Source organism: Amphibalanus amphitrite, unplaced genomic scaffold, assembly GCF_019059575.1.
Source record: "Amphibalanus amphitrite isolate SeventyFive unplaced genomic scaffold, NRLGWU_Aamphi_draft 000053F_arrow, whole genome shotgun sequence".
NCBI lineage: Eukaryota > Metazoa > Arthropoda > Thecostraca > Balanomorpha > Balanidae > Amphibalanus > Amphibalanus amphitrite.
Genome location: NW_024881549.1, coordinates 350,482 through 375,108, shown reverse-complemented (window position 1 = coordinate 375,108; position 24,627 = coordinate 350,482). Strand labels below are relative to the sequence as shown.

The window sequence follows — 24,627 nt, the reverse complement described above, 5'->3', positions numbered from 1 at the left end:
GTCCTGCAATAGGTTATTACGCACGTATCTATCGTTGAATACATCGTAATCCATTATCAACAGACAATAAATAATATGATCCGTATTCCAGGCAAAAGAATAAGAACTGTTGCAATCCAATGCAGTGCTTACGACATAAATACAATAAACTACATATTTTAAACGTCGAAGAAACGCGCGCGTCACGCGGCGCCAATCATATGTTATACAGTGCTACAAAGATATAAACCTGTTCCGATCCAAGGCCGTGCAATTAATACAATCAACTGCATAATGTTCATGTGGAAGAGAGCGCGCACGCCGCGCGGCACAGCTGTAGGTGCGACGTGGGCTGTGTCGTCCCACGCTGACCCGGTTTCGCCACCGCTCTGTCCCGAGGGTCGGGCACTGCTTGTGCGTAGATTTCCACACCTTGCCGCCTCGCCGGTGCGTGCGGGTGGGGAGGTTTCATCACGGCGCCGGCCTCGGCCAAGGCCAGCTGGAGTTGGTCCTCGCTGCCGCTGCGTGGTGTTACGAGCCTTGTGCCACCATGGCGGCGACACAGGCCGCGTTCAGCTCGATCATGCACCTCGGCAGCGCGGGTCGCACCTCACGGCGACCGTGATTTTCTCACAGTATAACGTAAGGCTGCAATGTTGAATGTTGGGAATTCAGTCATTAAACACCGACCACCATTTATAACACATGTTGTTGCTTAACTCAGTGATAAAAATTACACATCTATTAATATTGCACAAATCGATTAAAAATGAACCATCTCGCAGATCGGGTCCTTTCGCGCCGGCGTGGCCGAGAATCATGTGACTGTGACGCAACGATCAATACACAATGACCGAATACTTCCACGACCTACGCTCAATAATGGCATGCTTATCATACGAGTTAGTGATGCATTCTTCACTACCGGTGACCGATTCTGGCAACTTCCGTTTGAGCACTTCGTATACCAATTTGTGTGTTACGCTGCCTAAAAACCTTAAAGGAAAAGGGCCACCTTTAACATGGGGATTTAAACTGAGATAGCCATCTTGTAGCCCGTGTCCGAAAACCTACTTGGCCACCCCCTTACGGCCGACTTCAGTCTCCATTCGTAGTTATCGGCAATTTTAAAAGAAAATATGCCAGGAATGCGTTCTTATCCCAGGAATGCGTTCTTATCCGACAATACAGCCACCCGCGGCGAGGCTTTGGTTTTTAACCAATCAGCTTGCAGCAGTACTGATCAGGCACGGATCCCTGTACTAGCGAGCAGACCACGAGCAGTTGCGTTATTTTTCGTTGTCTGTTCTGGCAATCGGCCGGCGGATGAACATCCGCAATCGAAACTTGAAATCCGTCGCGCTGATTGGTGATGAGTTTCATGAGCTACTTTCATGAGGTCTATGAAAGTAAACCTATGCTATGCCCTGAACAGATGACATCTCGTTTGGTAGCCAATTGCTAAAATGTATTTTTATCTTACGCAAGGCAGTATACCATATTTTATACCGTGGCTCTGATCCGAAATCAGGGCATTTTTGTTCGAACTATACCTATAACGATGAAGAAGTGCGTGATCCGCGGAGCAATTAACGACCTACGTCGGGTCGGGGTTATATGGCCTTGGGGTCGGGACTGATATGCGTGTGACTGTGCACAAACTTGTGACAAGTAAGTACCTAGGTACCTAGGTAGGTACCTAAATTCTTATTTATTGCAATGGCTCTTCTATTACTTTTGTTTTCACAGAACTCTCCCCTGGATTAGCAAACCCTTTTGAACTGTTCAGGCTTTCACAACTGAAATGCCAGACTGGATAAAAAAACACAAGTTATGCCGAATATGTCATGCGAAGTGGCGTGGTTGCAGCGTTGCCCCGAAAATTTCATCGCACATCCAGCATAATTTTGCATGCGTCAAATTCAGCGCATGGTGGCAGCTGAATTTTTAGGCGCAGGGTGACCGCATGGCGCATAATGTTTATGCAAATGGCTGTCACCGAATTTTTTGACACACTGTGGTCAATCTAGCAGCAGACTTGCCCTGCGGGCGCTGGCAGGTCTGAAGAGAGTCGGAACTTCCGGCCTGGGCCTTGTTTCACCTTAAGATTCTACAATGTGCCACACAAATTGTGGTATTGGGTTTTCATGGGAACATTAACTAATTCAGACGCTCAGAAAGGGAAGAGCGTCTGACTCAGAGGCCCCGGAACGATCTGTCTGGTTGATATAGCCTTGGTCGGTAGATATGCACATGTGCTTTATGTAAAAGTGGCTTAATTTTGGTGCAAACAGGCACCCAACTTTCAGTGGAAATCATGCACTGGAATTTCAGCTCAAAATTGCTTGCTTCAAATTTTGGCGCATGAGGGGCTCACGGGCATCCGGCGTAGTGTATGGATGTTTTCCAGTCTGGCTGAAAGGCAGAACTCAGACACATTTATCCAGCCCTTCAAATCCCATTTCCTGGTTGTGGTAACACCTACCTTTCCATGGGGGTTTGGTTCATCTCTTGTCTACACAGTTTTCTTTCACTTATGTGCTGACAAGAAAAGGAAACTCACCAGAGCCCAGTTTCACCAAGTGCGGTAAACTCAATTTGGGGTAAACTACTAAACTACCCCACTACTTAACTACAAAAACTACCCCAAAATTAAGTTTACCGCACTTGGTGAAACTGGGCTCAGTGGAGCTATTCAGCTTAATACACAGAGTATGTGTTGCATGGACTAAGCATGTGTTGACCCTTTTTTACTTTTAGGTTCCCGCTAAAAAAAAAGAAGTACAGAGAAAAGTGGATGAGGGTGTGTGGCATGACCAATGAGCCAAGACCACATGACCACTTAAACTTAACAAGAAGTGCGCACCATGATAAGCACAGTCAAAAACGTTTGCGTCTAAAGAACAGTGCTGTGCCGGATCAGAATGTAAGTATTTTTTAAAAGTGATGAAAATGCCTGCTATATTGTTTAAAAAAAAGTTATCAAAAGACTTTGAATATTGTTTTTGTAACACTTCACTCTAAAGTTATTCCTAGTACCAGACATTACAGCTTTAGTGCAGAGTCTTTATTTGTGATATTTTTAGCCAAAAATTATTACTAGTACCGAGCCCTTACAGCTTTACAGCACTAGTACCTTGACCTTATTTTTTATATTTTTTAGCCATTTCAACCTAACCGAATATCTGTATGTTTGTATGTTATTGTTTTGATCTGTATTTTATGCTACCTCCCTATAGGTAAGTTTTATTAAAACATGTGGTAACGGTGTGCTGATTTTTTACAGATTCCGTATACGCCTTGGGTTGCTGTCGCTGCTCGGTCACCCACAGATGAAAGTGATCAAGAAATGGACATCACTCAGGTAAGATTCAAGCGTCCTTTATTTTACACATAATACACTAAGCAGTAGCACCCTAACCGCAACATATGGGAATGCATTGCCTGGTGGGTGCCTACTGCCTACCTGTATGCCAAGTTTCAGCTAAATCGCCCCAGTAATTACAGAGTTATTGAAATGGGAACAAATTCGGCACCTCTTCTTTTTACATTTTGCACGTGCAGTGGGGGTCACTCACATAGATCAAGAGCATCCGACCTTTGGTTGAAGGGGTGCAGCTACCCTACAAAATTCACCGCAAGACCGCCCAAGCGGCTGCTGAGATATGAGCCTCTCAAAATCACTTCTTTTGCAACTTTTGACAAATAACACCCTTGACTTTTCACGTGGCACGTGCCACGACGGTCCCTGTAATGTATCAAGAGTAGTCAATTACGGGGTAGAGGGAATAGGGCTACCCAACAAAAAAAAGACCGCAGGCCAATCGGTCCAGCGGTTGCTGAGATATAAGCCTCTCAAAAGCGTTACAGGCCGGGCCGGGTCGGGCCGCTCATACTGAGCTTTTTCCGTGATATTGAAAAGACTTCGCTTCGCTCGCTCGCTCGTAATTAACAATTCATGGTTGACTATATGGATTAAGCTAAGTGATTGCGCTCTATTAGCACACTATCTAAGTAGCCCTTAATTGCTGCCGGTGCGTTGACTATGAAAGTGAGCCGAGCTGTGACGCAAACCGTGCGCCTTTTTCAGGTGTGGGATCACTCGTGGAAGTTCACGGCGGATACGGAGCCGTGCATGCAGCTCTGGTTCGATCCTGCTCAGGGAAGCCCCAATGACGCCGTGGCGCGTATCTGGGCTGAGCGGGTGGTGGCGGGCGCTGCCGCGTGGCTGGTGGCCGCGGCCCGCTCCTGACCCGGTCGCCCTGTGCCGAGCACAGAGCGCCGACTGAGGTCAGTCTTGTGATCGAGCTTCCGCGCCGGAGGTGGAACAGCTGGAGCTGGCGGTCACCTGCGCGGGCTCGGCGGCCTGTAAGCCGTGCCGAGACGAACCGCGACACTCTTGCTAGATCTGCACCCCATTGTAATCTTCTGTAGTCGATATTCGGTAGGTACTCAATGCTCATTTTTCTGATATTAGACGAGTGGCGTGTTTTGATGTTACATTGGAGACTGCTGTCTCGGGTGGCCCGACAGTGTTCGATTGTGGTGTAATGTAGATACATAGACGGGATGCCGCGGCTCGGATTCGTAGCTGGACTACCATGTGCCTGTCGATTGAGATGCTTTGCCTGGCGATTGAGATGATTCGGGGCGCGGCCCCACACTGACGCCATGGTGCAATGAGTGACTGGCGACAACTAAGCAATTATGTACTTTTGTAGAACACATGTTTTCATGGATACTAGAGGCAGTCCTTTTTTCGCTAGCAGTCATTTGGTTCACGATACTTTCGATACCGACAAATATGTTCGGGCGGCCGGTCCGTCCACAGCTAATGCGTGCTTGCCCGCCGATGCCTAACGGAGCGCTGTGCTGTCTACGCTCACTGGTCGCTGGCCCGAGAGCCGTTCGGTTGCTGCTGTTAAAACAGTTCTCACAAAAACACGCTGGCTGGCTGCCAGTTCTTCACCAATGAGAGGCCCAGTAGCATCAGCAGGTAGCATTGTTTAATATTACTATTCCATTTTGTTTACCCATATGTCCGACCTAGAGCCGACTGGTAAAAAGCGGCAACCGAGCAGCCCTCCGCAGCGCTGCAGATCATGTACGCTCGATTATACACAATATATGTGTCTTTCTTGCACACAGAGACATGACGTTTTGTAGAGCTTTTATATCGCTTGCGGCTGAAAGGAATATTGTACATTTTAGAGCTTTCATATACGCGAGAAAATATGGTGCAAAAAACATTTATGAAGCCTGTTGAATTTTAAAGGTTGTTGGGGCATTTCACAGACTGTGTCGGTGGGCAGGGCAGCCCGGCCCCGGCCGCCGCCGCCGCCGCCTCCTTCACTGGTATGTGGCAGGGACGGAAGCTTCGTATTGATATACCGGGGTGCAACTCAAGCAGCATATCACCTATCAAACAACCTTCGGTTATGAAGTGAATGAAAACTAAATATTATGTATAACTGTGGTCTGCGCTGCGGTGTTTCCAAAGTGGAGGAAGTACGGGGAGCTGGACCCAGACTCGATGAGCCCTCTACTACGGATCTGGGTCTTCGCAGCTGATCGTCTGTGAATGAGAGATCATATGATACCAATGCATACCGAACGGATAAAAAACAGTGCCATTATATATTTGCAATTCTACAGCTTTACGTAAGCCCATCCTAGTGAATGCATTACTACGCGTTGATTTGACAACTGACATCCGGTTGAAAGCGTTTTTTTTTCGGCCAACAGCCGGCCAGCAGTTGTTGCAGGCCGGCCTCGTTGGGAAGCAGGTTCATTTTCCGACAGCCACTGCGTGCGGAAGCACTCTCTGATGGCGCGGACGGCGCGCGCCGGCTCCTGTTTCTGTAACGTGTAGAGGCGGGTGTCGAGCAGCTGGGCGCGTAGCGGGCGGTCCTCGAGCACGCGGAACACGGCCGGCTGGCGCGGGTACAGGCGCTCCCTAAACAGCAAGCCCGAGTGGTGGCAGAGTCGAGCGTCGCGGCGCGGCAGAGCGCGCGGCGCGGCCGCCGTCTGTTCCAGCTCGGCGTCGGCGCGCCCCTCGGCGAACAGCAGGTGCAGCTGACGGTCGGCCAGGCAGAAGCCGCTGATGCCAGGTGTGCTGACGTCGCCGGGCCGGCGCGGCGCGGCGCCCTCGGCCGCCGCCGGGCTGGGCGGCTCGTTGAGCTGCTGGATGAGCTGCGGCACGCCGCTGCGCTGCAGGCCGCGCTGCGAGACGACGGCTCACGGCCAGCAGGCGGCCGTAGGCGCAGCGCGCCGGCGCCGGCCGCGGCAGCAGGTCCAGCGGCACGGCCAGCGACACGGAGACGGACAGCTGCGCCGCCGACTGCAGCAGCTGCAGCGGCCCGAACGGCGGCGGACACGTGCCGCGCTCAATGTCGGCCGCCGGAGAGGCAGCCGGTCCGGCCGGCACCGCTGTCAGCGGCACCTCCACACTGAGCAGACGCACGCCGCGCGTCAGGGCAGAGACGTCCACCACCACCTGCCGCGCACACAGAGGGCCGACAGTGGTGACAGCGCGCGGCGGGTCAGACCTCACAGTGGGGATAGCGGCAGCGGGTCAGACACCCTTATAGAACAGCACGGGGCGGAGCCGACAAAAGAGGACGAGGAGACGATCATACAGCCGACTGAGGTCCGGGCACCGACTGACTCAAAGTGCTGAACATGTCAGTTGTCACACATTTCTAAATGGATTCTGTAGGACGGAATAGTGTCTCTTCCTTCCAAGGCTTACTTGCAGAATAATATGGAAAGACAATATTTTTACAAGTTGTGTTTTTATGACATAAGTTCTTTATAACATTTCAACACGCAAACATCATACCTTGACAATTGTTCACGATGAAGATCATGCAGGAACATTTCATATTAAGTCACCCTTGATTATTTTGTTGATAGTGATGCGAAAGGCAAATTACCAAAGTATATATTTGCAATTATTTGAGTTAATAATTTCAACTTTTTTGTGTTGAAAATTGACTTTTGAAACAATAAAGGCAAATGAATTATCAGTGTCTGGAAAGGTGCAATGCTGAAAGCTTCTTAATACATTCTAATTTATATCTAAAGCTTTGTGATATCCAAACTATCAGAAATAACCAAGGACGTAACCAAGGAGGGGGGAGGGGCACGGGAGCCATGCCCTCATGCCCCTTCCCCCTCGGTGATGGCGATTTTTTTTTATAAAATAAAACCAGCTGTGACACACCCCCAAAATAGTGGGCCTAATCCGAGAAAATTTTCCTTTTTTGGAGGGAGTACAACACTAGGCCACAACCTGTGACCCCCCCCCCCCTGAGCAAAATCCTGGCTACGTGCCTGGAAATAACAAAGCACATCCTATCCTTTGATGCCACTTACCAGCAGCTTTGCGCACTACCAAACAGCCACCTTTGGGCCTTTGTTGTTCTTGTTTTGGGCATTGTCAGTGGTAACTGGAAATAATCAGACATGATGGTCAGAGTAGGGAATGTGACTACAACAAAAATCATTTGATTCCTATAATATAGACATGATTTAATAGAAGACCTTCTTCTTAAGAAAGTGTGTCATGGATACCAGCTAATCTGTATGGTATTTATCTCCAGTATTATCATATAGGTATAACAATTATCACCACCCGCCAACATTGAATGTAGGTTTTAGGTTGTAGGTTGTAGGTGGTAGGTTGGGTATCGGTAAAGCTGGTGTCACCGTCAGCGCTAACCGGTAAATGTGTAGATAAAAGGAATCTTAAAAACAATCTAACCTAACCTTACCTTACCAACTGACCTACAACCTACCTACCCACAACCTACCAAACTAATATACGCTGACAGTGATGCCAGCTTTACCAATGCCGTACGTTGTAGGTTGTAGGTAAGGCTAGGTCAGGTAAGATTATGTTTCATTATATATTTACTGAGAAGACGGCTGAATGCTCTTGAGACGTGGCTATACATTTACATTTTGTAAGTAATTTTCAGGTTTCAATGAATATTTCCTAGTGGAATATTTTGAAAACCATTCTAAATGATGACCTTTAGCATTCAATAGTACTTTAAAGCTAATTAACCACATCGCCAATGCTAGGTCACATTGCATGCCTACTTCCACCAGCAGCTCCATGGGATATATCAGTAGGCGGAACTATGGTCATGAGTACCCAAATATAGGAACGTCCCCATTTTTGGGAACGGAGTTCCCAAATATGGGAACGGGCGTTCCCATTTATGAGAACGGAAGGCAATTTTTCGGCCGTTCTCCCACTAAAACTCAAAAGTGCATCACGTCTCAAAAAAGTGCACGCTGATTTAAGTATCTACTAAATCTCCATAAAGTTATCTTTAATCTGACCGTGGAACAAGGAAATTGACCGTGGAATGATATTTTTAATGATTTTTTGAAAATGACAGAATGGTGGAAATATGGGTTATACGACATTTAACATGCAATTTTAAGGAAAATGAAGCATTTTTTAGTTTGGGGTAAAGTATAATAATTTTCGCCTGGTTATGAACTTTCATACTATCGACACCAGATGCTGACAAATGCAAGCGAAAACGCGGACGGTCCCGAGGTAATATTGTTGACTTTTGTGTCGGGGCGGACGACCGCGTGGAACGTGAGTGAATTTACCGAGCTACTGTTGTAAACTCAGTTTAAGCGGTTGAAAATTATCCAGCTGCATTTTATCATCCCGGAAAGACATATTTTATTTGGATGCTAGCTGTTTAGAGTTGTTTTATAAGGAGCGTCATGAGCGTGGTTTTTGTCTTCCGTGTTTCTAAGCGTGATCGTTTTGGGGGAATTTCTCTTATATAGCTCGCTCTGTGTGGCTTATTTATAATTTTTATGCTGATTTCGATAATTCCTCGTGCCCATCCTACCAGGCCTTTTGCCACTTACACTCATCAAGAAAGGAAAAAACTAGATTTTCATTGGGACTAGGTGTTTTGAGGGTGTAACATATTCAGCGTTCCCATTTTTGGATACTTCCTTGTACTCGTCAACTATCGGTGATAAACAGACAGGTGCTTGACATGTCTCCACCCTCAGCGCGGACGGTGGATATAGGTATGGAAGACCTTGTTGAACATCGCTGAGCGTTGTGAATTACGTAATCCTGCAGAGGGGGGCGTGCCCGCTGCGAGATCGACGGGAATAAAAGCGCAGAAGACCGGGCGAAACATGCGACGGTCTTGCCGGAAAGGTCATCTGATGATTGTTGCGTTAACAATAATTTGCGGCGTTGGACGTGATGCTTGTTAATGAAAAGAGCCCCTGAAAGGCGTCGGTGAAATCGTTCCCAATTTTGGGTACGCCGTTCCCATAATAAGGGACGCTTGCAGCGCCAGTGTACGAGAGCGTTCCCAAATTTGGGCTCGCGGCCCGGATGATGGACTGCTTTAGAAATAGGGGAACGATTTGAAACTACGATGGGCCTTACAATATCAAACTCTTTCCCAACAATATTGAGACAAATATCAGGCGGTTCACGATCGTTTTATATTTTTTGGACGTCATTTAACGGTTCTTTTTCTTGTTTTAAATAATGCCTACATGGCGTTCCCATATTTGGGTTTATCGTTCCCAAACATGGGAACGAAAATGCGTTCCCGAAAATGGGTACGCTTGACCATAGTTCCGCCTACTGATATGATGGGCAGGGGTGAATGGAATATTTTTTATTAATATTCTTGAAGAAAATTATAGGCATGAAAAGAAGATGATCTGCCTTTGAGATTGATATGTGATGCCTACTTTGGAGGAACATAATCATAATAATTACACAATCATAAAAAATGCAATGTAACCAAACAGCCGCTTATGCCGCAAAATGAGAATCAAGCCAATCACTGAGGACAAACAATTTCAAACCACCAAAACTATATTCTTGCTATTCACCAATAATCCTAAAATAGCGTTCCATGGCCATTATATGCATCTTTCACCCTTACCTCCGACAGACAACTAGCGCCACGGGCAGACACACGGGGCGACAAGTTGTTTACAACCGCTACAGTCCGACGAGTCTATCCTCCTCAAGGCTGATTGGCTTGAGTGTGACGTCATTGCTATGACATCATACAGTAGCTGCGGTAGAGAGTATAAACATAGTACCAATATGTTAAATAGTTTGAAATACTTTTTAGCGAATTATGCACTTCTGGCACCGGTTTTGAAAAGAAAATGGAAAATAGTAATGTCAAAATAAAAACCAACGATATTTTCATATTTCAAGAAGGTGGCACTTTTCCTTTAAGACTTAAATAGCTTCAGTTTACATATGTACATTTGTACGCGAATTCTATTCTTTTGCCGATAGCTTCGCTTCTCTGCTCGAGCGCTTGGTCCCTTCGGTGCGCTAGCTTATTCATAAGGACTTTGTCAAATTACAAGTGAGTCCCTTCTGATACCGTCGGGACGTTGAACTAAGCTTGAATTTACTCCAACCATTACCCCAGCCGATTGGATATGGATAGCAACCATCACATGATAAACCCGCCCATACGCTGCAGTCAGCCTGTTGCTCTTTACGGCTTCCACCGCCTAAAAATGTATACGCAGATAGACTCCAATTGGATGTTCGTCAATCCGTTTCACCATATGCGACCGCTAATAAAACTCGGCGGCAAGACGATAAATACCGTCGGCGGGATGCTGCTTAGAAATGAGCCATTCTAGTTCACGCTATCCACAGACCGGGAAAAGTGTGGGACATTGGTCGTCCACTGAGCCCGGTGGATGAGCTAGCGAGATGATGCCCCACCCCGGAAGTGGGCGTGGCCAGATGGAAAGGGGGCGTGGCACCCGGCTGGTGTATAGGGTGGCGCGTCATCCCTTTTGCATTGAACAAGAACTCAGCATGACAGTCAAGTGGTATTTACCCTGGAAAATTGTGCGAAAAAGCCGAAAAAGGTGTTCGTTTAACATGTTCAAATATTTGTTTAAAAACATACCAGAGTATATTCAAAGGCTTCATCATAAAAGGCGATGCATATTCAGCAGTTTATGCAAAGTGGTAACACATTGCTGAGTAGAGAGGAGAATCAGAGTCCGTATGTAGACCAGGCCTACACGCAGCTGCACCGGGTCACCCGGTTCTATGGAGTGGCACTTTTTCACCATCAGATCCATCAAGGTACACCTTTCTGTGGTGACGTGGCGCAGTCGTTATGGAACTAAAAAACGCACTTAGCCCTTCCTTTTTACACCGGACGTGGGTGGAATATGACTGGCTTGGTCGATAATTTATGACTGATTATGTCTGACTGTATAAAATGTGCCGCGTGAATCAGGCACGGACGTTGGACGCCGCACTACTCCGGGTCGCTGTGTGTGGACGGTGGACCGGTGTGGACGTTGGGTGGACCGCTATGGACGGTGGGTGGACCGCTGTGGACGGTGGGTGGACCGCTATGGACGGTGGGTGGACCGCTGTGGACGGTGCGTGGACCGGTGTGGGCGATACACGTCTGCCCATGTGGAGACAGCCAGTACGGCGCTGCCGGTGCGTGGCGTATGCCGGCCGGCGCACCGTGTGGCCGGGGGTGGGCGACTGTCCTTGGCCGCCCCCACTGCCCCGCCCGCTGACATCACCCAGCCCGGCCTGGCGGTCCGATCTGCACGATGCCACGCACCCCCCCCCCCCCCCTCCCAGAGAGGTGGTCAGCGGAGCGCCGCCGATACCGCGACCGAAGTAGTTTGACAGGTCGCCGAAATCCGCATTCCCAGAACGGATGACCTCAGTGCTGCGCGCCGATCATTCGGTTGGCGTCCCAGACAGTCTCTGCGAGCCAAAATCGGAGTCCAGACGGTTCAGAGTGTCTTCTGCAGTGTTGAGGTTCTGCTGGGCGCAGCTGCAGTCCGTGACTGATGGCTCGATCGCCTGCATCACGCATACCGGATGCGGGGACATCCGTTCTGAAGTGCGAGCACCCGTTGAGAGATGAGAGCTGACAGGAAAACTAAAACTCATTTGAGTCCGTCTTCGTAATGACATCCTGCTATCAAAGCACCCTACTCCTTCCATAATGCATTCCCTAGTTTTACCAGTGTGTCTCTCGGCTCCCCACTTCTTATACCTCGCCTCCACCCATCCCTCTCCCTGTGACCATCCTTCACCACAGTGGGTCTGCGTCTGAACGGACCGACCGACCGCATCCATGGAAGAGAGAAAGCCCGCCTGTGCGGCGGGTGGCGCCCGCGGAGCACCAGCTCGGTGTCTGTGAGACGGTTATAGCTCGTCGGCCCCGCCCAGAAGGCCCTCGGAACGACGCCCGGCCGGCGGCTCCGTCTGCTGCGCCGGCCGCGGCCGTGCGCCGCCGTGACCTCGCTCAGTTGCGCCATCGGCACCGGCCGGGGGCGGGGCACAGGGCCGGAGGGCGTGCCGCAACTGTCAGCGTTTGCACGCCAGCCGGCACGGCGGAGTACGGCGGCGTCTCCCGTCACCCGCGCGAGCTCCCCTCCCCTCCCGCACCGGCGGCGGCGGCGGCGTCCGGCTCGCCGCACCCCGCTGAAACGGCCCTCCGCGCGAAACGGAGCACAGGCACGCCATGAAACGGCCTGCGGGCCAGGCCGCCGAAACTGGCGGCCTGGCCCGCCGCGCAGTGGGTGGAGGGAGGGAGGGAGAGAGGAGTGGAGCCGCGCAAACTTACAGATGGCCCACTTTCGGAATTCCAGCGCTGGGTGCAAGTGGCAGGCCTGGGCTGCACTCAACAGCCCAGCAAACGCGCTGCGCTGCCAGCCACCAGGCCTGGCAGCGGCTGCAGAGCGAGCGCCAGAACCCCACATCCGCACGCAGTTGTATATGACTAGTCATCAAAGAGTGATGGCCGGTTTAAGCAGACGTCACATTTCAGTCGGTCGAGTGAGGTCAACCCGCAGCGAGAGTTGACTGCTTGTTCCAGCGCCTGTCAGCAGAGAGGGCAGGCGAGACGGTATACCAGAGCGAGCGGTCAGCCTGACGCGCAGTTCCCTGCGGTGATAAGCTGGTTGAACGCGGGCCAGCGCAGCTGCGGAGCTGCGGGCCAATTCCGACAATCACTCCTGACCGAGCCACGAAGATCGGAAACAGCGTTTTTTTTTTTTAACATTCACTGAATAACTATACACAATTTGACTCCAGAAGATGCCATCTTTCACATGTTTCTGCAGCAACTCCGCTTCAGAACTGAAGCCGACGCGCTATCACTGCAGGGGCTGAGACAATGCTGAAGTGGATTGAGGGTGTATGACAAAACTGTCCTCTACACATATCTAAGCCGATTCTGCTATGAGCGTAGGGTAGGAAAACAGCACGGGCGTGACATTAGAACTTACTTGCGGCCCGCTGTCGGAGCTAAGATCTGTGCGCGGCGCTTGGCAGTTCGCCGTTGGGGCCTAGGGATGGCGTGTGTGCGTACTCGTATGTTTACGGGTGTTTTGATTTGTACTGCGCGGCTGTAGACCGTCTTCCACGGACAGCTAGTGCCGAACGACAGGCGCCGCGCCGCGCTGATGGCCGCCGCGTAGATCACAGAGGCCGCCAACCTCTGATCTCGGCGGCCCGCGCACGGTGGTGGCTGCACGGTGCAACTGACCGGCGCACGGTGACCTGTGCACAGTGGCTGGTGCACGGTGGGCTGGGCACGGTAGCGGCCGCTGCGCCGGTCGGTCGGTCTTGACAGTTTCAGGGCTTTATAGAGATAACGACTTGCAGAATGACGATATGTTTTTGCAGATCATTTTCAGTCAGGGTCACACGGCGTAAGCACTACGCCGCTGCAGTGGACCTCACAAACAGTGAAGCCCGCTGCACACTACAGTTTCACTGGTGCCGTGCTCAGGCCACTGCAGATTCAAACGTTTCCCGCCCTGCGGACCGGAAGTGCAGGCAGTGATCTCACGTTGGTGGTCCGGTGGCGGCCCGTTTGAATTTCGGAAGCGGAGGAAGTCTCTCGTCACGGTCGACTGTCAGGGGAGGGGAAGGGGTGGATGGGAATGGGGTGGGGGTAAGGGGCGGCCTATAGTGTCCGGTACAGCGGACTGCTTTTCAGAATGTGACGTCATCTTGCTGGTCTCTCACTGCGGCTACACATATATTAGCGAAACACGATCGCAAATAATAATATGATTTATATGGAGTTTGAGGATCCGTCATATTGTTCAGTCAATGTTAAGCAAATGTTTTGTGAATCTCGAGGTGATTCATTCGCAAGGAACATGCGTGACAATTGCCTACTACAATTATTTTTGTTTTTGAAAATCATTTGACCATAAAGGCCTTTTTTGCATCGCTAGGGATTACAGCAGAGATTAGGCGTGCGGGTACCTACCTACTCAACACCTTACAAATAATGTTTGTCATGTCGGTAGGAAGTTTTGATTGAGGATATCCCGCACCCTCCGTCTGGATTTTACGAATGCAATGCTGCCGATGAGGTGAAAAATTGCCACCGATTGGGATATTTATGCTGCAAATTGCATCTGGTTTACGACAATTATATTGTTCACAATCAGCAGAACCCATTAACATGAATGCATTACCAGGGCAATGGCACCGCTACTGGCCAATAAAACAAGTTCTACTTGGCATAACCTATGATTTACACCCATTCGAGCTGTCATCGTATCCATCAGAGTTCCCGTCAGGGCATAGAAGTCGTACTTTATGGGTCGTAAGGGGACGGGACCCGTGTGGCCCGCTACGGATTCTGAGCTTCAGCAACTGGTTGCAAAAGACCATAGCGTTCTTCATGTTCACTGAACAAAAAAGGAGGACTTCGCTATGACACTGACCGTTTAGTTATTCTACACTAGGTTGAATTATGTTCCCTCTCGTTCCCCCTCTCTCCCTCTTATATTACTTTTTATTTTAGTCCATAATCCATTCCTAGTCTGAAATGCTGCTCACTGCACAGACTTCTGACAGAGACCTGGCTCTTCGTACACAGGCATATTAGGCATCCCATATGGCTTCCAAATCTTGGCAAATTTCTTCATTCATACATGGCGCTACAGTTTTATCGACATTAGGATCCAGCGCACGCACGAGCGGACCCTCCCCATGCCCTGTAATTGGCTCCACCGCCCAGCCGTGCGGGCGGTGGAGCGCCCTCGCCCTCCACCGCCCTCTGTCCATCAGCTAGTGTTTACTCTCACGGTGACTCCACACACAAACACGCGTCATTCCAGCACTGTCGTCGCCGTCGGAGGCGACGACAGGCGTCCTCCCCCGTCCCCGCGTCTCAGCTTGACGGGACCAGCCTCGGGAATAACCGACTCGCGCACAGCCCATCTAAAGAGGCTCGGCTGTCTTCTTTACTTGTCTGATAAATCGGTATTACCGCTCTCTCCCTACTACATCTGACTACCCTTTCTGGCCACTTTGACCGCCCGACCCATTGCCCAAGCTCGACTGCCTAGGTCTGATCCGTCCCTGACCCTGTTTCCGCGCATGGCGCTTCCTGACGCTACCGGGTATTGGCGCTAGGTCTCTATGGAAGCGTACGCAAAATTGGCGATTCTGCTTACAAAAACCGAGTGCCAATGCCTTACAGCGCAAAAGAGCGGCGTGTCTTGAAACATGGCCCCTGCCTGAGCCATCTGCGTCCCCCCCCCCCCCCGGCGCTGCATCTGACTCGTCCGAGTGTGACCTGCGCTCTTCGCCCCCGGAGGTGCTGTCTGATCAGTCTGAACCGTCTGACCCGTCCACTTTCCGAGTCTGACCTGCGCTGTCCTCATGTGTCTGACCTGTCTGGGTCTGACCCGCTCACTGTCGGAATCTGATCCGTGCACTGTCCGCCCGCAGGCACTGTGTCTGACCTGTCTGGGTCTGACTCGTCCACTGTCCGAGTATGACCTGCGCTGTCCTCCCGCAGGCGCTGTGTCTGACCTGTCTGAATCTGATCCGTCCACTGTCCGCCCGCAGGCACTGTGTCTGACCTGTCTGGGTCTGATCCGTCCACTGTCCGCCCGCAGGCACTGTGTCTGACCTGTCTGGGTCTGATCCGTCCACTGTCTGAATCTGATCCGTCCATTGTCCGCCCGCAGGCGCTGTGTCTGACCTGTCTGAATCTGATCCGTCCACTGTCCGCCCGCAGGCACTGTGTCTGACCTGTCTGGGTCTGATCCGTCCACTGTCCGCCCGCAGGCACTGTGTCTGACCTGTCTGGGTCTGATCCGTCCACTGTCCGCCTGCAGGCACTGTGTCTGACCTGTCTGGGTCTGATCCGTCCACTGTCTGAATCTGATCCGTCCACTGTCCGCCCGCAGGCACTGTGTCTGACCTGTCTGAATCTGATCCGTCAACTGTCCGCCCGCAGGCACTGTGTCTGACCTGTCTGGGTCTGATCCGTCCACTGTCCGCCCGCAGGCACTGTGTCTGACCTGTCTGGGTCTGATCCGTCCACTGTCTGAATCTGATCCGTCCATTGTCCGCCCGCAGGCACTGTGTCTGACCTGTCTGAATCTGATCCGTCAACTGTCTGAATCTCATCCGTTCACTGTCCGCCCGCAGGCGCTGTGTCTGACCTGTCTGGGTCTGACCCGTCCACTGTCCGCCCGCAGGCACTGTGTCTGACCTGTCTGGGTCTGATCCGCAACTATGGGCTCGCATTCGGAGGCTCGTCGACGGGCGACGCGCTGAACAGACAGCTGGTAGGCATCATTGCCTGCGGTGGAATGGTGCTGGTGACGGCGCCACTCCTCATCGCTCTGGTGGCCGGAGAGATCGCCATCGAAAAGTCTTTCCTGGTTAGTGGACACCGACGCCGAGCTGTGGAACAGTGTTCGCCATGGGCCGCGGGCCAGCCCAATAGGCCATGGGGGCTGGGCTGGACTGGGCTACCCGCTGGGCTCGACCCTAAATTTGAAGGATCGATGGGCTGTGGATGGGCTGGGCTAAGAACTCTGAAGTGGAGTCAGGGGTTCGCGTCTGAGACAAAAACCATAACTATCCCGGCAGTTGCTGGGGTATTTCGCCACCCGCCGTTTGCTGCATGGGGGGGGGGGGCGTTAAAGGTAGTGTGCCACCTTTGAAAGATTTCCCATTTTATTTTTCCTAGGATAAGAAGCTTCTGTTTTTACCTAATATCGCAAAAAAAATCAAAAATGGGCCTGGAATAGTGCCTTTTTCGCCTAAAAGTTTATCGGTTTTTAGATATGTATAACAACTGTAGTGGGCTCACCTGCAAACAGGCGTCGGCAACAATCGCGAATGCGGCGCACTTGTGACAATAAGCAAAGGTCATTATAGTGTTACGACCATACGACGTACGGGAATGAGTTATCAGCTGTCTGATCGTAGACAACACAATGTCGAGCCTTAAACTGTAAGCCCGTATTGGTATTGTTTCTTTTATTTGGCTATCGAACATTATTTATGGTTTGAAATATGATTTTATGTAAAATAATTGATATGAAAAAGCCGTCTCTTAAGTTATGACCCCATTTCACCACACGCAAGTGGCAGAAATGACAATGATCAGCTGACGCATTTTTCTTGGCCGAAGTCAGAGCGCGCGGCCCGACGCACCACCACCGCACCACAAAGTATGAGCAGAAGCCGCGCCCAAAGCCAGGGCCCCGGTAACGTGAGGTAGCCGAGTCGGGGCAGCGTGCACTGACCCAAGCCGGGGCCGCAGCTTTGGGCGCGGTCTACCGCATCCCCGCGGGCAGCCCCGGGCTATCACATGACACCGGGAGGACGCGCGGCCCCGGCTTGGGTCAGTGCACGCTGCCCCGACTCGGCTACCTCACGTTACCGGGGCCCTGGCTTTGGGCGCGGTCTACCGCACCACCTAACAGGCGTGTTCGAAACCGCAGGAGATGATGATGAACGGGTTTATCGAAACTTGATTGGATGAGCATATCGGTAATAGCGATTTCAGTGTGTGCATTTATTGTTCATAGTGGTGTGAAATGTGGTTGGGGTACGACCGACAACCCGTCGGGGCGAATTTCGCACTGGGGTACTCAAAATTTGAAGAATTTAAGATGTTTCCATGAGTTTTGAAGGTATGGATAAGTTCTAAAAATCCGGTTCTCCTTATCTGGGCCATTAACTCCATACGGTCCAGGAAAGCTGGCACACTACCTTTAAACGCCCCCAAGCGATAACTCGAGAACAAATAGGCGCAGCGAAATGCACAAGACGGCAAACGAAAGAACGCGACGAGACGCTTCAGGTAAGTACTTTAAAGTTGAATTTTGAGGTCACAGGTCGGGTCAAGGTCAGGTCAAACACCTAAAATCAAGCTTTCAGTAGCATGGACTTCAGAACCTCGCAATGGGCGTCTCTCGTCATAAACTCTGTCAAAACGGTGCACAAGCCTTCATATACGGCCTACAAGAGTGTCAGATCCATGTAGGGGTCAGTCAAGCATATGTAGGTCAGGGTCAAGGTCAGGTCAACCAGGTAGGCACATATCCCCGAAAATCAAAACTGATATTCGCAGCCTGTGACACATGTTTTATGGATAATTTTGGGCGTAGAATAGAACACGATGGTGACAGTCATTTTATCATATGTGTACGTGTTTGGTTCAAAAAGTTCAATTTAAGAAATGCATGTATCATATGGTCGTGATTCGTGAAGTAGTGACGAGAAATTGCCAAAATTCAGTTCCAGATTTTGGAAAATGCGGAACGATAATCAAAAATCGAAGATAGCCATTTGATTGTTCATGGTATTGGCAGTCTAATGGCGTTTACGGCATTATACTTTCTTCTGTATCTTTCTTCTGTGATTTTATATGATTTTTTTTTTGAACATATGCCGTTTTTGTTCCAAAACTGAGAAATCATGACGTCACTAAAACCTCGATATCTCAAAAAAATCGGACCGATCTTTTTAAAACTTTGTCACAATAAACTTCAATCAATTCCCTACAGGTAGGGGAAGGTGGGGTAAGACGGACCAGCTAAGGTTTGAGACCGCATATCTTGCTACACTGCTCTCGTAATTCATATTATTTATAGTCTTCGGAATGCTCAATCCTTCCTCTGTTGATATGTGTAAAGACTAAATTTCAAATTAAAGACATCTAGGTGGTGGATGCTCTTAAAGAGGGACATGTCAAAAACTCAGACAAGAAAAAACGTGGGGTAAGACGGACCACCCAGCAGTGCCTGCTATCCGTTCATGTGTGTTACACTTCTGCTCTGTACTCTTGTAAGAAAAAGTAACCAAAATGGTAAAATAACAAAATGAGCCTTTATTCTTTACTCATGTGTGATGGAAGTGCAGCTAAAAGCTGAGAACATGTGTGTTGATTGTCGTTTGGCATGAATGCATGCTAACTGAGCACTTGCATATGCATGGCTCACATGCAACAAAGACTCCTTCCTGAAAAATTAGCTTACTTAAGCTTGTGTCAATGTTTTGGAAAAGAACTTTCCATATGCAGGGTACAATGGACCACCACAGGGTAAGATGGACCACAGTGGTCCGTCTTGCCCCAAATCTAAATTCTGTCATTATCATGACGTATATGTCAAATAGCCCAACATTGCAAAACCTTGCCTTTCCTAAAGTGTGACTATAACTAAGTTTATAACTTTGTTCTTCACAGTTAAGTGCAAAATAGAAACTAATCATGCAAGAAAGGCGCCGTAATTGAATCACCCGTAGACCTCTTATATTAGATCGGTTTGACGAAAAACAACATTTTTCTCAATAACTCAAAAGCTATGCATCCTAGCAGCATGAGCTCAAGGTGGCCATTGTTACGAAGGAAAACAAACATAGTGAGTGCATAAAGCAGTAGATACCAGCAGCGGTTCAGCCGGGAGGGCTGGTGGTCCGTCTTGCCCCGCTGGGCCGTCTTACCCCACCTTCCCCTACCTATAAATTTTGGCGCGCCTGCGGCTTTATACTAAAGCGCGGCGAAAAAAGTGAGGGCGTTTAACGCCCCCCCCCCCCCCCTAGCAACTCGCGGGCTAATAGATTCTTACTGTGCAAGACTCAAAAACGAGTTAATAAAGCACGCAAGCAACGTGCATTGTGTATGCTGCTAACAAAATATTGCTTCTTTGCTACCTTTGGATACCTGTGAGGTGTCAATGATTTTTAATCAATTCATTTTTGATGGGCTGGGCTTTGACGCTTTTACCATGAATGGGTTCGAGCTGGGCCGGACTGTGAACCCATGGACCTTGGCTGGGCTGGACTGGGATTTTGCAACCCGTGGCGAACACTGCGACTGCTGTGGAGGGGGATGGGGAGTATGTGTGTGTGTCTGGGGGGTGGGGTGGCGGCGATATGTTTTTCTGCCGATTGGTAAAACAAATGTAATGAAGAATTGTGGATACCTATCTCAATCTGAGTAACCTACCTTGCATACAATATTTTCTAGATTTTAGTTTATCAAAGGCGAGAATCTCCTTATGGTGGAGAAGTCTTTCATCATTTTCACCGTAGTACCTATCTTTATGCTTCTTCTTTCTCTGTCTTTAAATAGCGCCCCTTAATTAACTTTCAGCAAAAATATATTCTTCTGGTTTCTGGAGTCTGAACAATATAAGTCACGTCATATGTCCGTCTTGCAGGAGACGCTCTACAACGTCGTCGGGTTCATCATGATGATCACTGCTGGCATCATGGCGGTCGAGTTCTACAGCAACTTCGGCAGCTCCGAGACCCGTGACGCAGGCCTGGCTATGGGCTCACTTGCCATCATCAATGCCATCATCTATCTAGTCGACGCGTTCGTGGCTTTCCGCATCAAGCGCACTTTGTAGGCTGCCCTGCCTGCGACCACTGCGTCACCTATGTTGCGATCTGAGCGCCACCGTCCGTCCTCGGCGCGCGGCGTGCAGAGCTCCGCTCGCGTGCCGTCGCCAGCCGTCATACGACCAACGTCACGAGCAGAGCAGAGGCGCCGCGTGGCCCGGGTCCGCCGCAGCTGCCACTGGCGGCCCGCCTCCCGCCCCCGGGCTACTGAACTGCCACCCCAGCGGTCATGGAGCGGGACTGCCGCCGACGCAGCTCTACTGCCTTCTTTGTACATACATGTTTCCATCTTTGGACGTGGCCTCTCAACGGTCCGGAGCGCCGGCCAGACGTGCTGAATACCAATACTTTACACAGCTTTCTCCTTAGCCTCACACTTTGTTTTGCCGTGGTCTGTAAGCTGTATTTTCGGTATCTCAAACTACAGACACTGACATTTTTCCATTGAGACGAATGAGGCAGCGAGTTCATGCACCCTTACCGAATTTTAAGCGAGGAAATTAAAACATCTGAAGGGAAACCCAGTCCAGAGTGCATTTAAATCGCCAAGCTGCGAAGATGATTCGAATGTACAAATGACTAACGGTCAAAATGGAAGTGTGTTTGTAAATTACCAGTAGTTATTTCGCAAGACCTACGGGGTATTAGCTAGTTGTCGGTGCTAGTTTTGCCATGATGCTGCCCGTACCGACTATGTTGGTACAAGCGTCCTTATACTAGTTTACTTTTTATCAAGCGTGCCTGGGCTAGAAACCGGCATTAAAAGACAAAACAAATGTCAAACATCAAAATCTTATTTTCGGCATGGCAAGATTGTCTAACGAGCCTCCTTGTGGAATTTACGTTCAAAACACTGTTTGCATCGTTTGCGATCTACGTAGGAGCGTGCAACTGGAAACCTCTGTTGCCACCGCAACGCTGGCCAGAGGTGACGCCTCGTGCGAACCTTTTGGCGTTACTCACTCGCTTTTGTGCTTTTGCATGGTTCTGTGAACGCAGTGTTGTGTTAATAAACGGATAAAACATCGAGATTATTATATCGTTGCATAACGAAATATAGAACATACACCTCTACAGATAATGAGCCCTGCTCAGCATCTATTCTGAGCATAATTCCCAGTACAGTGAGTAACGACTACGAGGGGCGTTCAAAAAGTTCTCGGCCCGACCATGAAGGAGCAGAGATACGACGTCGACTTATTAGACCAAAAATGTTCATCTATTCAAATAACCAGCGTTAAGACAAAAACAATTCGTGCAGCGCTTCGCGAGAGGCCCCTGGGTCTCCATAGCCAAGTGGGTTTCGGACGCATCTGGCACGTCCAAGACGGCTGCTTTTGTCTCCTTGCTGTCAGCGAAGTTGCCACTGCTAAGCAATTTCCTTATGTTGGGGAAGAGGTGACAGCCTGAGGGTGCAAGGTACGGAGAAAAAAGTGGCTGTGACAACAAGTCGAAGCTACAGCTCACTGCTTCGCTGATCGTCACCCTGCTCATGTGTGCTGGTGCGTCGTCCTGGATCAGGCGCACACTTTTAGTCAGCTTCCCTAGTCTCTCCTTGATATCTGCTGCTCGCTACTGTTATCAAAGGGAGGTGTAGTATTCATCATTAATTGTGCGCCCCTGTTTTAGAAAGTTGACGTGCAGAGCCCCGCCAGCATCCCAAAATGCAACCACTGTCACCTTGCCGGCTGACTTAAACAAGTCGCCCACATTTGGTGGCCTTTACTCAGTGTGCTTCCACTTGTGCAACTCGGTCACGCCCTTAGGGTCAACGTGTGACACCCACAATCCCTTCACGGTAACAAGTAGGTCAATCAACTCTTTTGGATCGTCGATACAGGGGCCAAAATTTTCGCGTTACGCCTCCTTTCGAGTTTGCCTTTCCTCTAGAGTCAGCAAACGGGGGATGCATCTTGCAGAGATCTTAAACATATTAATACGCTGTCGAAGAATGGGTTTGAGGAGCCTGATAGACACCTCCGCTTCTGCTGCGTTGTTCCAGACCAGAACATTTGTCATTTTTCACAAAGAAGTGCTTATTTTTCATATTTTCTTGAGTTAATGCTGTTGATGGCTGGCCACTGCGGGGTGACCATTAATGATCTGTTGACCAAAATTGAACAGAGATGTCCACTTTTTGACGCTACTGTTAGAAAGACAAACCCCAACATGTGTTGGCACTAGCTTTTCGTGAATAACGTTTGGTGCATTTTTCTGCAATACATGAACCAAATCACTGTTCTCTTCCGGGCGTCGCCCATTCTGACCGGGAATGGCAAACTAACGATTATGTTACGATTAATTAGCAGCCTAAACCAATCACAGGGTAGATTGGTTAAAGGGACCCTCCCACCTTCAAAAAAGTCAATGAATTGGCACGAAAGTGATGTCGCTCGGTTCAGAAAGAGCAAAAACGAATATATACCAAATTTCATCGAAAAATATTCACCGGTTTTCAAGATATTAGACTTTTACTTTTGTTTACTTTTTGGGATCTCCGCTGTTCCTAGCGACTTTATTTGAAAGTGCGGCATTTGTTGCGCGCAAAGCAGCATATACCACCGGGTGCTACCAAACGTTTTAGTAAAAGATTTAAAAATCGTTAGATCTCCGCTGACGTCACAAATTCTAAGGGGGCATACCAATGCACTAGCCCCTTAGAATCCGAAAACTGCAAGTTTGAAATTCCATATCTCCGAATTAAAGCATTTGTCGATGTTGTGAGTGCCCAAACCGGTATTTGCAGGCCATGGCCACCAATTTGGCTATCTCAACTCAAAACTAATGTTAAGGTGGGAGTGTCCCTTTAATGGCTACGTAAGTCGACATCCCAATAACACATCATTAAACACACCGCGTTGCAGGCCGAAATTCAACTCCTTCATGGTTGGGCCGGGAACTTTTTGAACGCCCCTCGTACTATAGGTAGGTTTGGAGTTTAGGTTCAAGATAATCGCACACTCAAACCAAACTTGAAAGGTAGCGATGTCAGTGAGCATGAACCGACGGTCTCAATATAAGGTGTATGAAGCAAGGCATACCTACGAGCATCTACATAAGACTTGCAGTAGGATAAGCACAATTTCTACGCCTCAGTCGCTGTCGTTGCACACTTTCGACATTGGTGCGCTGCAGGGCTTAACTTTTCTGAACTTGTCTTTCTCCTCACCGTTTTTCACGAATTGCAGACGTGTGTGACTTTGTAACATTATCAGCACCGTCATAGACTACTGTATTATTACTTATCCATCTCTATGGCACACAAACCCTAATTCTCCACTGCACGCCTGGGCTGAATACTCAGAACAGTCCATCGGGGCGCACGCTAAGTCATTAGGGGTATGTGGGAAGGAATGCGCATCTGTAAAAAATATGCATATTTTAACAATGTGATTTTTGTTGATTCAAGTCGAACTGACCTAAAGTTTATAGAATAGGTATGTACCTAATATAATCGTGCATTTTAGGTTTATTCATGGTCCAACGCATGTTCAAATGCAGAGGAATGGGTATAGGTACCGAGTACCGGCGTCGTTACTCGTTACACTATGTAAGCAATAGGCATGTACTTCATAGAAAATATAATTCCAAGCTGTCACAAACATTTTTGCATAATAACGCGCCTGAACTCAACGGTCTAGACAACATCTCTGCTACTGGGTTGTAATTTGGCTGTTGGAAGTGGCACTTTCAGCACTTAACCCTCGCCCGCACATGCCATTTTCCCATCCTAGAACGCACATGGGGGGGGGGTTGCCACCCCCCGCGCCATTTCGTTCCTGTTGGAGATAGAGCTTAGCGGTAAGACCAAAAAGATTCTTTGGGAAGAGACGAATCCAATGATACCCAGTTTTACCTTCTCAGGTCAGTCATTGACGGTTGACCTTCCAGGTCAGGTCAAACTAAAAAATGTTGCTGTTTTGGGTCACCGTTTG

General features: G+C 49.4%; 1 protein-coding gene and 2 long non-coding RNA genes across 3 annotated transcripts in view; 2 read left to right on the top strand and 1 right to left on the bottom strand.

Annotated features, from left to right (window-relative positions):
* LOC122377942 overlaps positions 1-21,721 on the top strand; it is a 37,991-nt gene extending 16,270 nt beyond the window's left edge. Inside the window, exons 2-3 of the mRNA XM_043358576.1 lie at positions 16,528-16,713; positions 20,509-21,721. Coding sequence (XP_043214511.1) covers positions 16,528-16,713; positions 20,509-20,700 — 378 coding nt within the window. The 3' untranslated portion in view covers positions 20,701-21,721. The remainder of the gene's footprint in view (positions 1-16,527; positions 16,714-20,508) is intronic.
* On the top strand, positions 1,517-5,135 carry LOC122377943. The gene is made up of 4 exons (XR_006255941.1): positions 1,517-1,650; positions 2,740-2,905; positions 3,266-3,343; positions 4,070-5,135. It is a non-coding gene; the product is annotated as an uncharacterized LOC122377943 (long non-coding RNA).
* Positions 4,790-7,689, bottom strand: LOC122377944. Its single transcript, XR_006255942.1, has 2 exons — positions 7,357-7,689; positions 4,790-6,475 (listed from the first exon to the last, which is right to left on the bottom strand). It is a non-coding gene; the product is annotated as an uncharacterized LOC122377944 (long non-coding RNA).
* Positions 21,722-24,627: the final 2,906 nt, after the last annotated feature.